Below are 16,312 nucleotides of genomic sequence, written 5' to 3' on the forward strand. Positions count from 1 at the left end.
CGGGGAGGGGGGATTGGTGAAGGGGGGCGGGTGCCATCGCTCTGACCCGGGCGGGGAGGGGGGATTGGTGAAGGGGGGCGGGTGCCATCGCTCTGACCCGGGCGGGGAGGGGGGATTGGTGAAGGGGGGGGCGGGTGCCATCGCTCTGACCCGGGCGGGGAGGGGGGATTGGTGAAGGGGGGCGGGTGCCATCGCTCTGACCCGGGGGGGGGGGAATTGGTGAAGGGGGGCGGGTGCCATCGCTCTGACCTGGGGGGGGGGATAGGTGAAGGGGGGCGGGTGCCATCGCTCTGACCCGGGGAGGGGAGGGATAGGTGAAGGGGGGCGGGTGCCATCGCTCTGACCTGGGGGGGGGGATAGGTGAAGGGGGGCGGGTGCCATCGCTCTGACCCGGGGGGGGGGGGGGGATAGGTGAAGGGGGGCGGGTGCCATCGCTCTGACCCGGGAGGGGGGAATAGGTGAAGGGGGGCGGGTGCCATCGCTCTGACCCGGGGGGGGGGATAGGTGAAGGGGGGCGGGTGCCATCGCTCTGACCCGGGGGGGGGGGATAGGTGAAGGGGGGCGGGTGCCATCGCTCTGACCCGGGGGGGGGGATAGGTGAAGGGGGGCGGGTGCCATCGCTCTGACCCGGGGGGGGGGGGATTGGTGAAGGGGGGGGGCGGGTGCCATCGCTCTGACCCGGTGGGGGGGATAGGTGAAGGGGGGGGCGGGTGCCATTGCTCTGACCCGGTGAGGGGTGAGAGATTGGTGAAGGGGGGCGGGTGCCATCGCTCTGACTGGGGGGGGGGGGCGGAGATTGGTGATGGGGGGGCAGGTGCCATTGCTCTGACCAGGTGAGGGGGGGGGGGAGATTGGTGAAGGGGCTCGGGTGCCATCGCTCTGACCCGGGGGATGAGGGATTGGTGAAGAGGGGCAGGTGCTATTGCTCTGACGGGGAGGGGGGGATAGGTGAAGGGGGGCGGGTGCCATCGCTCTGACCCGGTGAGGGGAGGGAGATTGGTGAAGGGGGGCGGGTGCCATCGCTCTGACCCGGGGGGGAGGAAATTGGTGAAGGGGGGGCATTGCTCTGAGCCAAGGAGGTTGCTGGAGGTCATGTCCATGGGATGGTTGTCCTGCCCCACAATCTTTCCTGATAAAGTCCCTGTTCCTTCTTTTTACCCTCTGTGCAGGGGAGGGACAGATGGGGCGGGGCACCTCCCATGGCAGGGCCCCCCCAGTGCTTGCCTTGCCATGTCCTGGGGAAAGGACCCCAAGTCTCTGGCTCTTGTAGACTCCCTCCTTTCTCTTGCCTGTTCGTGGGGTCACTTGGGCTCTTCCAACCACCCTTCCCATCTCCAACCTTCTTGGAAGCCTGTTTTCCCCATGGAAGCACTAGCACCTGCTAGTTACACCCGGACAGCTGGGAGACTTGGCTCCTTCGCCGAGCCCTGGCACTTGGTGGTTAAAAACTGCCCTGAGTTTCTTTAAAAAAATCCATTTCCCTCCTTGTTTGGTACATGTGAAATATCAGGATCTTGCTTCCCTTTGCTTGCCGGAAGACTAAGGCCTGGTGTACACTTAAAAGATAGATCAACTTAACTACGTCTCTCAGGACTGTGACAAATTTCATGCCCAGAATGCCATGGTTAGGTTGACCTACCCCCAGTTTAGACACAGCTAGATTGATAGAAGAATTCTTCTGTCAAGCTTGCTAGCGCCTCTCAAAGAGGTGGAGTAACTACATTGAAGGAAAAATCACTTTCTTCGGTGTAGGAAGCGTCTACACTATGGCGGCACAGCTTCAGCACTGCTGGTGTAGTCACTGTAGTGTAGACATGGCCTTAGGCGAGAGTTTGCACCCTCTGAACAGTGACATCACAAGTGCTGTAATCTTAGTTGAGACCCCCGCAATGATGGATGGAGGGGAGAAATGCTAATTCTTAGAAGCAAGAGCATACTTTAGACTTCATAAAAGGCACAAATGACTCTTTCCACTTTGCAGTTAATTTTTAAGCTGTTTTTATCTTTGTCTCTAACCCTCTTTTGTACTGACATAGTTACTTCATCTGAGGAAGAGAAATATGTTCTTTTCTCCTTGCTTCATTTGTGTCGGGTGGGTTTTGATGTCTTCTGCTCCCTCTGGAGAAAGGAATCAATGTATGGTTTGTATGCTGTTGACATAGTAATAAACCGTAAATCAGTGAATATAAAATGAATTGTAGTGTCACTTTAAAAGTATTATGGGTGTTTGTAGGGGACACAGCTTGGTTTTTTCCCACTCTGTTTCCCAAGGGATAAAATGAGTAATGCATATACAATGGCACCCGCCCCCCCCCCCCCCCCCCACCAGTAGTCTGCACGTTTTTGAGGTTGAAGCGCTTCCTAAAACTGTTAAGCCAACCTTGGCTGGCTTTGAATTCCTTCTCATCAGAAGGCCGTCCCTCTTCGGCGGGAGGTTTGAACAACGCGTAGAGGCTATAGCCTTTTCTCGCACCATGTTGCCATCGATAGGCACACATTTACGGTTCATGTCTTCCAGCCATAAGTTTAATGCCTTTTCAGTCTTCACTATAGTCTTATCACGCACCTGGCTTGTCACCTTAGCAGTTATTAGAGCACTTGATGCCACGGCTTGACAAATTTCTCTCTCTCGAATCTTGATGGCACGGATGCTAGATTCGTTGCGGCCATATTTACGTGCCATGTTGGAGACCGACATACTGTCTCTCAGTAAGTCCAACACAGCCAAATTTTCCTCCAGCGTTGGAACAGATCACTGTTTCTTCGGTTGAGCACCAGATGAAGTAGTTGCCTTGCATTTAGGGGCCATGTTGTACGAAAAATACGTACCTTTAAACACTAGAATCACACTCAGCGTGGCGAGATGCTCACACTATGAGAGGCATGCAGGAACTGAGACCGACTGAGGGAACAGCAGATTCACGTCTCCCATCTCACGCTCACCCCGGGACATACACTCATTGCGCGCGTATAGTTGAATTTGCCTAAGTTAAATGCGCGTATGATGCGACTCCATTGTACATAATCGCCCAAGGGAAATGGTAGGAACCACGTTGCCTAGGCTCTTAAAAACTAGGCTGGAGAAAAGACTTAAAAATATTTTGCAGGGTACAATCTTGCCTTTGTCCCCAGGTCAGATGGACTGGATGAACTAATGGGTCTTTTGATAAATTTGTTAGTCTCTAAGGTGCCACAAGTACTCCTGTTCTTTTAATGGGTCTTTTGCACTTTTATGTTGTGATGCTGTAGATTTTTCACTGGGTTACAATTTGCCATAGCTGATGCCTGCAGTGCTTGTTAATATATTTTCCAGCCCTCTTCTCAGTTCTCTGCTTGGCAGTGACTTGCTGGAATTGCATTCCTTCTGTGCTCTGGGTGAGGGTGTCTCTCTCTCTCTCTTTTTTTTTTTTTTAAAGGAGATCTAAATCCAATTTCCATTATTAAAATTATCCAAGTAAATCAAATCCTTCTGTCATGCCCAGTAAATCCCTGGAATGTAAGAAGCATGGAGCAAATAACTTTAAAAAAATAAATAAATAAAAATAAAAGTGGCGTGAGCTTCAAACCATATGAGGAAAGCACCTCTGGTTCTGTGTTTTAATGAGCAAGATAGTCAGCATGGGCGCTGATTCGCCTCTGAAGCCTGAGGAGAGCCAGAGAGGGCAGGACTACATCATCTCATGATTTCCGCAGCTCCTTGCTTGAAACACACATGAGCAGAAGCAAGATCCACCAACCTGGTTTTCTCATGAAGATTTATTACTGCTGTGTGTGCCTGGTTTGAACTTGGAAAGGAATTTGGGCTGACTTGGGCAGAAAGAGGAAATGGCAATCATTCTGGTTGTAACATTCTCACTAGCTGTGTGAGTGGATTAGTTGGACTGGGGACTCCTTGCCTCAGCAGCAATAATTATAAATGGCCATTTTGCCCAAGAATCACAAAGTGTTTTGCAAGCTTTAAGGAAGCTTTATAACATCTCGGGAAGCAGGTCTGTTCATTTTCCAGATGATCAGACTGCAGTGCGGGGGGTTAAGTGAGGTGGCCATAGCACCCCAGGAGTTTTGAGTCCCAATCCTGTGATCTAACCACTAGATCATCTACCTTTCCTCAAATCACATGGTACTGAGAGAGTCATCATCATAGGAGGAAGCACATTGTTTGTCCAGTCAAATTGGGGGAGGGCAGTATGGAGGAAATGAATTGGGCTTTAGACTGACTTTTTTTTAAGCCTGGTCACTACAGAATCTGAATACCTTTTATATCTTTGTGACCCCATTGTCCTCAGTGGAGTTACTCCTGCCTGGCACTGGTACGAGAGGTCAGATTTGGGCTCTAGGTGTGGAAATCCATTGTACTCGTACTGATTCAAATTCAGCCCTGCCGTGAGCAGGTGCAGTTCTTATTGAAGTCACATGGAGCTGTACACCTGCTTACCACCAGGAATGAAACTAGCCCCAGGAGTGCTGGGGACAGTTAGTGGGTAAGAGAGGGGCTGCTTTTTCGTATTCCAACCTAGTGTTGTGTCTGCTTTTCATCCCTTCAGAATGTATGCTACCCTTCTTTTCCATACCTACTGAATGTCAAGTTGGTGCTAGATATGCTGTTTCTTCCATTTATACCACCGTTCACATCACGGTTGATTTGACCTAGAGCTGTCTTTGGTCTGGAGTTTAAGTATTTTGTAAAATGTTCTCTCTCTCTCTCTCTCTCTCACACACACTCTCTCTCTCACACACACACACACACACACACACACACACTATTCTCTGCATATAGTAAATGTTTCTGTGTGAAGTCTGTCTGAAACCTAGGTTCTGCTGAGATGATGCTTATGATTTTCAGCATGAACAGACTCCAACGTAACTAATTCCAGTACTGAACAATACAAAAGAGCGGAATACAGATCCCCTACCACAGTCCCTTGGCTGCCTCTTTTGTAATTTCTTTACAGAGTAACTGAACCCTGAAGAAAAACAAGTTTTCAAAAGTGCCAGCCAAAAAGCAATCTCCCATTTGTGAGTCCTCTGAGGCCATCCTTCCTGCTGCTGCATTGTGCTAGATTCAAAGGAAATCGTGCTAGGGCAGCAGGAAGGTCATGTCAATCCTTCTCATTCTTGTTTTAATTCTCCCCCAAAGCCCTTTCAAACTCCTAGTCTTCGGCACAAGTGCAGGGTAAGGAAAACTGCCCCCAAAGGGGAGTTTTATTATTATTTACAAATTGTTAATTTGGGGCAACTCTACAGTGCTCTGAATGTGAAATTAGAGACAGGCAAAGAATCGGAATTGATCAAGAAGAAGCGGAAACAGTTTTAGCCTCTCTTATGCATGTGCAAGGCAGGAGGTGTTAAATAAACGCCCAGGATGTTGTAACAGGGTGGCAGAGCTCTTCCATTGCCCCACCCTATTAGTAGGTGTTTGAAGCCTGCAAGGAAATGCTGACTGATTCCTGCTGACTCCCCGGGCCAGGTGTAGCTTGTTAATTCCACCCTGGCTTTAAGGGAGGTGGAAAAGGCCCTTTGGGCAGTGGGATGTAGGGATGAGAAGTTCTAAAGGACCCTTGGGAACAGCCAAGCCTGGAAGCAAACTTGGGCTGAGGCTATGTTGTTAGGTTTGTTGTTAAATCCAATCGTGTGTGTGTGTGTGTGTGTGTGTGTGTGTGTTGTACCTGTGCAGCATGTATGGCTTTTGTTTTGGAGCAATGGAGGAATGCCACCCGTTGACAGATGTCTAGAATATAGAGAGAGATCCTTGAGTACAGCAGTGAGAAAAGAATGGAGAGTAATAGTGGAGTCAGTGTCTACGACAATTATGTAACTCACTGGATGGTGGGTACTATGTAAATAAGGGGTAATGCTTTCAAAAGCAGCCACCTCTTGTTTTCACAGGTAATTTACGTGCCCTTGTGAGGTTTACCCAAGGAGGACAATAATACATACAACAGGTTTGTTCCTTACGAGGTGGCTGTAAGATTCCATCTGGCAAAATCCAGAAGACCTGGCCCCAAATCTTCAAACGAGCTCTAGCTTTATAACACCCTGAAAAGCTCGATGAAACCTACTAGAATATGGCTGCAAGCCAGGTGAAATGGTTTTCTTCAGCAGACAGTCAGCAGGATCGTGCTCTTTGTGGCTAGGTGTTGCCCACTTCCAGCTACTATGGAGTGTTACATGATCCTCTCTAAGCAATGTTGGACATAGAAAGGGAGACACAAATTACCAGCCCCTCTCTGAACCACTGTGGGAAACTCTTCCTTTCCTCTCAGGAATTCCCACCATCCTGACACTTGCAAGTCACTGCTTGAACCTAATTGTGTCCCCCAGTCCTGAAATCTATAGCATTACTTGCCCAGTTAGGTCCGCACTCTCCCCTTCACTTTTGTTAGTGGAAATTGGCTGTTGCTTGGGTTGCATTTGCTTAGTTCCTCAGGTCTCTTTTTTCCTAAGTGAATTCAGTACTAGTAAACGATGCTGGATTGATGAGTGAATTCAGTACTAGTAAACGATGCTGGATTGACAGCTGTAAAGTCCATCCACCCACAATATGTTCAGTACAGGCAAGAGCAGTGTTAGCTTCCATAGTTACTGTCCCAGCTGGCCTAGTTTGTCTCCCCCGCCCCTTACCTAAAGGAATCTCCCATGGGATCACAAGAGGAGTTCAGTCTTCATGAGCCATTTGAACCCCAGCCTCTGAACCCTACAACCCCAGTTGAGTTGGCTTTTGTGGTGGGGAATTTGCCTATGAGATGTTGATTCCTCCACACACAACCGACCCCCAGCTTTGTCACTAAACAGCCTTCCCTTCCAACCCAGGCTGGATTCACACCTGGGACTGAGAAGTGCAAAGCCCCAAGCTGCTCAGATCTATATAAGCAAGCCATGTGCTACTTGATCATTCAGATCCACGTACTCCCAGTGGTATGAAGCCAGTTAGGGACATGCCTGAGATTCCATCTGGCAAAATCCAAAAGACCTGGCCCCAAACCTTCAAACAAGCTTTCGCTTTTTAACCCCCTGAATAGTCTCTGCCTTTGACTAGTGACAGACTTCAAAACTGAGTGGAGGGAGGGAGGTGAATATGTTTTAAAAAAATAGCCCCATTAAACTAGCCTTATTAAAATGTCTTTCCATTGAGAGACTTCTTTTCACGATAAGTTTAAGCATGTTAGAGTGGCTCAACAATTGCTTTTAAGTCTGGTGCTGTCCAAATCCAGTTTACTGTGCTGTGAAGCAGGCAAATATTGGAGTGGGGCGATTGCAATTGGTCTCGGTAACAAAGCATCGGAAACCTATCTAAAGCCTTAGATTATTTTTCTTATTAGCATATCTATTGCTTTTGGCCTGAAGATCAGTTTTTCATGTTTAAAGTGAAACTGAATTGCAAACTAGCTGGTAACTCAAACGCTGTAAATAAGACGGATGGACTTGCCACTCAGGGGCCATAAAATGAGAAATTTGTAAGTACTCTTTTAATTCAACTTTTACAGCCATACAGCCGCCAGAAAAGGTCTGACTGTAGCTCACAGCTCAGTATATAAGCTTGGTATACTATTGGGTTAGTCCTTATTGTCTGCAGTAAATCCACCTTTGAGAGAACTGAGGCAGATGAAGAAGTGTCAGGAAATTGCAAAGTGTCTCATAATTTCAAAGCAGCATGTTAATGTTGGATGAATAAATCCTTTAGAAGAGAGGACTAGAGTTTATTAGGTTCCATGGGCCAAATTCAGGCAGTAGGTATACATGGGTCAAATTAGACATTATAAGTGGGTGTAAGGGTGTGTGAGTTAGAATAATTTACATACTGAGGGTGTGAGTTAAGGTGTCTTAAGTCTGGGAAAGTGAAGGACTTTAGCTTAATGCTTCTTGCAACCTCCTATTGGTTTGCCCTCCTTATTACATCCCTCTCTTCTCGTCCTTTGGCATGTAAATTACCCCAGCTTAGACTTGCTCGCTGTTCTGCAACTTACCTCACCTGACACAACACCTCTGAATAAATCTGTGCCATCTCTCAAAGTGATGATACAGGAATTTGGGCCTGTACCTAATTACTGCATAACCAGGAACAAAGCAGAAGTGTGGCAAGAGCTGGGTCTAACCATCGCATCCCGTCACCTGAACTACATAGCTCACACCCATCTTAAATTCTTGGATGGGATGTGGTAAAGGCCTGAGTTTTCTGGGGATCCCATGAAATGGTACATAAAGCAGGTGGTATTTCCACTCTGCTCCAGACAAAGTCTGTAAGGTCAAACTCACCGCCTTCCTGGGATGTGGCTTTATTAACAAAGTAACTGATAATACAATACAAGTTTCACCCCAGGCCTTTCCCCCCCTTTCTGGTTTGGCTGTTTCTTCAAAGGGGTCTCTGTCCAAGACCCTATATCCTTCTACCCAGCAACCCAATTCCACCTCCTTTATATATGGAATGGAATCAAGGATATCACGAGTCAGTAGAAAACAGTCAGCATCTCTCTGTGGGGTTCCAACATCTGCTAACAGGCTGAGGCAGCCGTACCACCCACCACCTGTGACAGAACTTCCTTACTCAGCCCCAAATTCACATAACAAATGGAAGACTTAAAAGGAAGCTGGATGGCGTATTCCCTTAGTTGCCCAGGGCAAACATTCTTTGAAAAACGCCTGCTCCCTCGAGCATTCAGTAGGTGAGTATTTGTGCATCTGTTTTGTGTGTTAGCTGCTGATGCATCTGATGACTCTGTCACAGTTCAGGGCGACTGCACCTGCACTTCCTTTCAGTGGTCCAGCCATGGCACCCTCTCTCAGGCTTCCAGTCCCCAGCTGTTGCCTGTCTTGGATGGAGACCCATGTCTCTCTCCCTTCAGACCGAGGTATTCCCAGGCGGCACAGTTCCCTGCCTTCTCTGTGTTATGCGCAGCAGAGGCAGGCAGTCCAAGCACATCTGCTTGCTTTCTCTTCAGAGACTGATAACAGAGTGATTGCTACAGTTACAGGTTACCACACAGAGTTTTCTAAGTGGGCCTAGACTATTCTTAAGGTTAAAAGTGTTAGAGAAACCAGTTAAAAGAACAATAAAAGAACCTACACACATGCTAATAAGCTTACCAGAGTTCATCCCAATTCTCACTTGGATTTATGGTGGGATAAATTCTCCTCTCTACCCCCACACCTAGGTGAGTCCTTGGGGTTACAGTTCATCTCACAGCTTCAGCACACCCATGACAAGTTCAGTCCATCCTTTTGTACAGATCAGGGGTCTTTGACCTGGAGTTTCCAGAAGCAGGTAGTTAGTATACAGAGCGTATCTCCAAAGGGTGGCTTGGGAGAGGGAGAATTTGCATTCCCCTCACCTCATGGCATTTCCTAAGGAAATTCACATCACACATGTAGTACCAAAAAGATCTTTGACTTCCCTGTGCCTCTCAGAGATTGCATTAATGTTATCTTTCTGCTAAAGAAGTGCCATTCAATCTCTCACTAGTACATAAAATTTGCATTTCCAATACAATGTACCCCAAAGGTATTAACTTTAAATCGGTAAGGTTTAACTTCATCCAATAAAGTTCAATCAGCATATTACAGGGTATTGCCAGTCTGTCACAGCCTCCACTTCTCTCCCTTACATAGCCCTCAGATCCTCTTCAGAGTGAAGAACAGTATCTGCAACCGTGCAGGTTAAGTGGCCAGAGGCAAGTATGCTGCTGGTTGTTAGCAGGTGAGCTCTCCATCCCGTTGATGGGAAGCGGCTAATGCTAGGAAGCTGCGTGGCTACTGCAGTGATGGGGGGTATATAAGTGCTGAGCTAGGATAAATTTGATGTATGCCGGCTGATCTTGACTTCTAACTCTAGGTGAATGGAGCCTCTGGCGATGCAAAGGATGCTGTAGTGATCCTGGAGAAGACTCCCTTCCAGGAGGAAAGCATCTCCGACCTGCTGAAGAAACACACGAGGTTGAAGCTCCAGATGTCCAATGATATCTACAGCACCTACCACCTGTACCCACCGCCGCAGCTGAGTGGTAAGCAGATAAAATGTGTGGAGACTCTCTGACACCTGGTAACCTAAAGAACCATGGTGCCTAAGGTGCAGTGGGGGCTTCCCATGTCTTAGTCAACATATTTGTGTGTTTCGGGAGGAGGGTGGGTCCAGTGTTACTGCTGTGCTGTGGTGAGGGGAAGAGAACCAGAGTGCTAGGATAGCTCACCCTGTAGTTAACCATGTGGCTTAGCTGATAAAGCTCTGACTCTGAATGTGCCATCTCTCCCTCTGTCAATAGGGCTAATGATACTTATCCATCTCTGAAGATGAGGCCATTGATGGGAGACTGTATATAATGCAAGCTATTACTACGTTTGGAGAATTCCTTGCGTCCATACCCAGAAAATAATCTTTATGCTGGTTCTTTTGATACAGTCGAATCCCCACCACAATTTAATAGATAGCAGCAAACCTGGAGGGGATGGAAAAGAGAGGGAGAGATGGCACAAACCAAAGAACATGGATGCTTATCCATTCCCACATTCTCTCTTTCACTTGTACACAACCTTGGGTTCCTTGTCCTGCATTAGGACGTCACAAATAACCTTTGTGGAGTTGTTAACCTTTCCTGTGACAGCCTCTTCTCATTCTCGGACAACATCTCACATTTTCTTTTTGTTGGGCTAAGGTTTTCTTGTAGGACAGGCAAGTAACATGCCAGCAGTGGGACTATAGATGCGTGTGACCTTGAATGTCTGGTGCACACGGGCACCTGGGTTTATCTCCCTTTTTGTCTGCTTTGTAGTGATTTCACTCTTTCATGCATAACTGGTGAATAGTCAAATGTACTAGGTCAGGAATTTCACCATCTCCCGATGGCTATGAAGCCTCTGTTTTTCCTAGGGAAGGAGGGACAGTTTAGTGCAATAAGGGGATTTGTGGAGGAATTTGCACTAGCCTAATCAGTAAGTCACCAATCTGTTTTTGGCGTTTCAAATGCCCCTTTCAAGGTAGTATCTAAGCATCAGTTACAGAATTGAGATTTGCATTGAGCTTGTTTATAAGGAACCCAGCTCTTCATCATGCCCAGGTTCAGTGGCTTGGAGTTGGAGTTTCCTCCTCCCTCCCCTCTTGTTCTCTCTCCTTTGTTACTGTGGGAAGGCTTTTTTCCAAAGGGTGTTTGGCACCAGGTTTGGGAGAAACATCTCTGAGCTGGTCTCAAAGACACTGATTTTAGAACCACAAATTCTTTCTCTGACACTGACTAGGATCAAACATGCTGTCCAGTTTCAATCCATTAACCGTGTAAAACTTGTACCATACAGCAGGTAGCTATAAATAGGAAACTTTTACCTTCCCATGATGTCACATCCTAATAGTAGGAAAATGCATTAGTTCATTGCAAGAAAGTATGATAAGGTGATTGTTCCTGTTGTCCAACATAAAGAGAGCATTACAGAGGCTGCTGTCTGCATCAGATCCTTTGCACGGTTACCATTCAATAATTCAAAGGAATCTTGCTTTGTAGCTTGGTATTGTTTGGCAGTGCTTTTGAGTTGTCTGTTTCAGTGGGTGATGAGATGCCGTGATTTCCACAAGGTGGCATCGTTGCATTAGAATGCCAGAATCTCTCTCCATAGTAATAATACTGAGTAATGGGAAACCTTAGGCACTGGTATTTGATTTCTCTTTTACCATCTTGCTACAGCAGCGTATAACTTTATCATCGGTGTGATGGCAGCAGTATTATTCTTCTAGATTTATATCAGGCCCAGGACCTTGTATTTAGTGGTCTAAGAATATATTTGAAGAAAAAAAAAAAAACCCAACCTCAAATGGCTCTAGTTAACCCTCAGACATATTAATAAAATTCTTGCCCCTCACATTCCTGGTTGTCCAGTCTCGATGACAACCCATTACTGAAAATAAAATAGAGGCCTGTGAAAAAGAGCAGGCCTTGCATTGTCACCTGAACAGCACCAAATTCCAGCTTTGAAGGAACCATTGCAGGGAGCGAGTTCTACTGGTGCAAGGAAGCCATGTCTCGGTCACAATGGATCGAGCCTTCTAAAATGCCATGTATTACATAGACTAGACACCTGTGATAAAAATTTAATTACATGGATGCTCACCTCTTACAGCAGGACCAACACCTGCTATAGCTCAGGTGTGGTGCTGGACCGAGGGCTACCATGTGAACAGTTGACCATTTGCCTTGGGCTGTGTAGTTTGGATGCCATGAACTCCTGAGTTGTAATCTCTGCTCTGCCACTGTCTCCTTTGTAGCTGTAGGCAACTCACTTCACTGTCCTACCTCAGTCTGCCCATCTGTGAAATGGGGATAATATCTTCCTATGGGCGTGTTGTGAGGAATAGTTCGTGTATATAACCCATCTGAGGTCCTTGGATGGAAGGGTCGGTAAAAGCACAAGGGGAGGGAAAGTAGTTCAAGTTTGTAAAGTGCTTTGACACTATAAAAAGTAAAATGGAAATATTTGAGTGAGAGATCCCCTAGGCACTGCAGGAAGCAGTGTTGGTGACTCAGTAATAAGTGTTCTTCCCTCTGAATCATAAAAAACAAATGCCCCACATGATTTGGGGCCTTGTGGTACCAGTGGCATCATCCTTCAGCTGCAATGTAAAACCCCAAACCCTGCTGATTTCTGGCTACTAAAGATCCCATAGAAGGCCCTTTTTGTTGCAGTGTCCTGACTAGATTCCCAACCCAGATAATTCCGTTCTGCCTCCCTGAATTTCCCCTGATCTTGCAGTTGGCAATGGGATTCTTCATCTCCTGACCTAAATTATGTAGAGCTGTAATATGCTTTGTAACAGCTGCTATGTTTTACCCCAGAATTGGCTGCGTTTCTCTGATTACACTGTAAAATGATTCCTATTGGTAAAGGGCTTTGGGGTGGGCGGTGCCATATAAATGATAAATTGATATTTGAAGCTTGAAATGATGTGGACAGTTTCCTGAACCGGCTTTTTCTGATGTGAATAATTTACAGCATGCACATGTGAGACAGAGGGAAACTTGGCCATTTGGTTTAACCTCTCCCAGGCCAGGTTGCTCTAGCATGCTGACAAGACCTAACGAAAGGAAACGTGTTTATCAGTGCAAAGGGAAAAGTTTGCTCCCCTATCAAAACTACATGCTGTGGCCATTCGGGACCTGTATTTAGTGTCCAGTAGAGCACCAGTGGCCATAGAAGGTAGGAGTTTATTTACAGCATTAAAATACATTAAAATACATTAATGGAGAAAAATTAAACCAAAGCTAAGCCAAATCAGTGCATCCTAGCCCGAAGGCCACTAGATCCAGCCTATGAATTAGAAAGCACGAGGGAGTTCCAAAGGCAATGGTGAGAGAAACCTAAGGCCAGGGGTGAAAGTAAGGCGGTATGGGCCGGTATGGCGTACCGGTAAAAAGTAGCCAGACGTACCGGTAAAAAGTAGCCACCAGTACCAGCCCATACTGCTGACTTTAACGTCGCTGCCCCTTTTGCACCCCCCATCGGCGGCCCTGCTGGGTCCCTACCAGCAGGGCCACCAATGCGGGGCACAAAAGGGGCAGCAACGACCCGGCAGGGACGCTGATGGGAGGTGCAAAAGGGGCAGTGAACGTCGCTGCCCCTTTTACCCCCTGGCTGCCGCCAACCGGGGGGGGGGGGGAGGGAAGGGTGGGGCAAAAGAAGTAGCTGCCCTGGGGCCACAATTTAAAAGGGCCTGGGGCTCTGGGTCCTTTAAATCGCCGCTGGAGCCCTGGGCAGCGCAGGCCAGGGAGCTCAGATGGACTGGCTGGGGCACTGACCCCCCCCCCCAGCCCCACCCCTTCCACCCGAGGTCCCGCCCCTTCCGGGGGGGCCAGAGCAGCCCTGTACTGGTAAGAGTTCTATTTTACTTTCACCCCTGCCTAAGGCTGCCCCCAGAGACTCTTAGCCTAGAAACCCTCCAGACTGTCTTAAATGCCACAGTAGAATATAAGGGGAAAGATGGGCTTCCTAGATAATAAGGCCTGGGACCACTAAAAGCTTTATAGAAAATTACCGAACCCTTGAGCTGCACTTAAGTCTGGCTTTTGGGCCTGCTTTAACTCCCTTTGAAGTCGATGAATCTCCCCATTGATTTTAATGGGTGTTGGATCATATTGTTTGTCCCTGTAATGTCTAGGGTGACCAGACAGCAAGTGTAAAAAATCAGGACAGGTGGTGGGGGGTAATAGGAGCCTATATAAGAAAAAGACCCAAAAATTGGGACTGTCCCTATAAAATCGGGACATCTGGTCACCCTAGTAATGTCTGAAAAGTGATGCACCAGCTGGGTGAAGGGGTGATGCTGCTGAAACCTGCAGGCTCAGTGTCTATTTTACACTTCAAACATCCTACCTCTTTGGCAGCATTTAAGTGTCACAAATTGAAGGATCATTTTTCCCTTGCACCCTATCAAGTCTTGGCCAGCCTTCCTCAAAAGTGTCTCTGAAATACTCACTTTATTACTCTAGTAAACTTTCCTTTATAGGGTTGTCTCCTGCCTTTACAAAATGTAAACTGATCTCCATAATCAAACCATCAAAGGGCCAAAAAGTGCTAGTTAAATTTTTACATAGGTTTTTATTATATTTCCATGTGTTGTAGCTTTGTTATACACTGTTGCCTGTGTCACACCTCACTGGTAGCATCTTGCTGTTGCTGGACCAAACTTGTAAGGTAAGAGAATAACCTCCCAGCTTTCTCCAGTTAAGGCTGGGTTAATCCACAAGGTTGCACTGGCATTTGCTGCCTATCCTGAATGGCTAGCAAAGTGTTGTGTGTGGGGTTTTTTTTTTTGCTTTTCTCCCCACTTCCTTGATATACCTGAAGTGAGCATGAATTTTTCTCCCGGGAAGATAGGACAGAAGCAAGTGAAGTGAGGATGGAGAAATTGCACAGGGATTTGGAAGAGACTTGGGTTCTGTTCCCAGCTCTGCCACGCACTTGCTGTGCAAGTCACGGCACCTCCCTCTTCCTCACTTCTTCATCTGCAAAGTGGGGATAGTAACTTACCTCCCAGGAGGATTGGGAGTGCCTATAAACTCTGTATAAACTGCTTTGAGATCCTCATATGGAAGGTGCTATAGAAACACTTTGTGTTGTTGATGCATCAAATGCCTTTTTCTCTTCCTGAAGGGGCTTGTTTGGTTTTCTCGTCTGTATTTGCATTCTCTCACATACATGCATACCCAGGCCTCCAATTTGCTTTACCCAATGAAGGAGAGTGAAAAGAACTTGGCTTAATGTGGTTTGTAGACTACATGGTGTAACTAGTGTAAAAATGGGCCCGCTGAGAATGTGGGGCTAGGGGCTAGGATTGATCATGCTGAAAGATTTTAACAGGGACTTGCATTAGCTGTGGCTTAAAGAATGGTTGGCGTGACAACTGGAACATAGAGGTTTGTCCAGGTGCATGTTGTCTCACACCTGCGGAGTGACAACTTTTGAGTCCTGCATTATCTCCCATGGTCCTCTCTGCAGCTCCACCTCCCTCTGGAAAGAAGAATAGGGTGACCAAGTGTCCCAATTTTTATAGGGCAGTCCTGATATTCAGGGCTTTGGCTTATATCTGTGCCTATTGCCCCTGACCCCCATCCCAATTTTTCACACTTGCCTTCTGGTCACCCTACTGAAGAGTCACATCTTTTACTCCTGGGGGAATTCTGTGCCAAAAAATTAAAAATTCTGTACACAATATTTTGAAATTCTGCATATTTCATTTGTCAAAATAAAGCAATATAATCACACTGGTTTCAATTATTTTGGTAACTTATTTAAACTACAATACAATGGATGGAGAATGGGCGTGGGGAGCATTGGAGGAAATCCCCAAAGCCCCTTTGTCTAATAGTAATGTAGCTAGGTTTGACCCTTTATTTCTAGTTATTATTCAACAAGCCATATGCTCAGTGTTACATCATAGGCAACTGAAGAGCAAATGAGTGCTGGGGAATCAAACTTACAATTTATATTGGCTATTGTCCATCTCCACAAAGGTAAGAAACAGTTCATGGAGCACATTTTGATAGGAAATTTTTTCAGTCCAAAAATTTAGACCAGTTCTAATCACTAAAGCACCATAAGCATTTATAGGGCCATACTGTCCTTTGCACCACTCTGGCAATGTAAAGGAGCCTTTTTACCCCTGTTTTATACTCCTGGGGGAATTCACAAAGACAATGGGAACAATTCACTAAGCAGGCAGGCTGCTACATTCTGTTCTGCCTGAGGGGATAGAACCTGCCCCACACCTACCTCCTCAGAAATATCCCAGAGCCTTGCCCCTCCGTGCCAAGTGTGTCATAATAGCAAGCAAGAGGGACAG

General features: G+C 46.8%; 1 protein-coding gene across 1 annotated transcript in view; it reads left to right on the plus strand.

Moving 5' to 3' along the window:
- DCPS (decapping enzyme, scavenger) overlaps nucleotides 1-16,312 on the plus strand; it is a 55,371-nt gene that overhangs the window by 633 nt on the left and 38,426 nt on the right. The window contains exon 2 of the mRNA XM_065569038.1: nucleotides 9,827-9,995. Coding sequence (XP_065425110.1) covers nucleotides 9,827-9,995 — 169 coding nt within the window. The remainder of the gene's footprint in view (nucleotides 1-9,826; nucleotides 9,996-16,312) is intronic.

Source organism: Chrysemys picta, chromosome 16 (genome assembly GCF_011386835.1).
Source record: "Chrysemys picta bellii isolate R12L10 chromosome 16, ASM1138683v2, whole genome shotgun sequence".
Lineage (NCBI taxonomy): Eukaryota > Metazoa > Chordata > Testudines > Emydidae > Chrysemys > Chrysemys picta.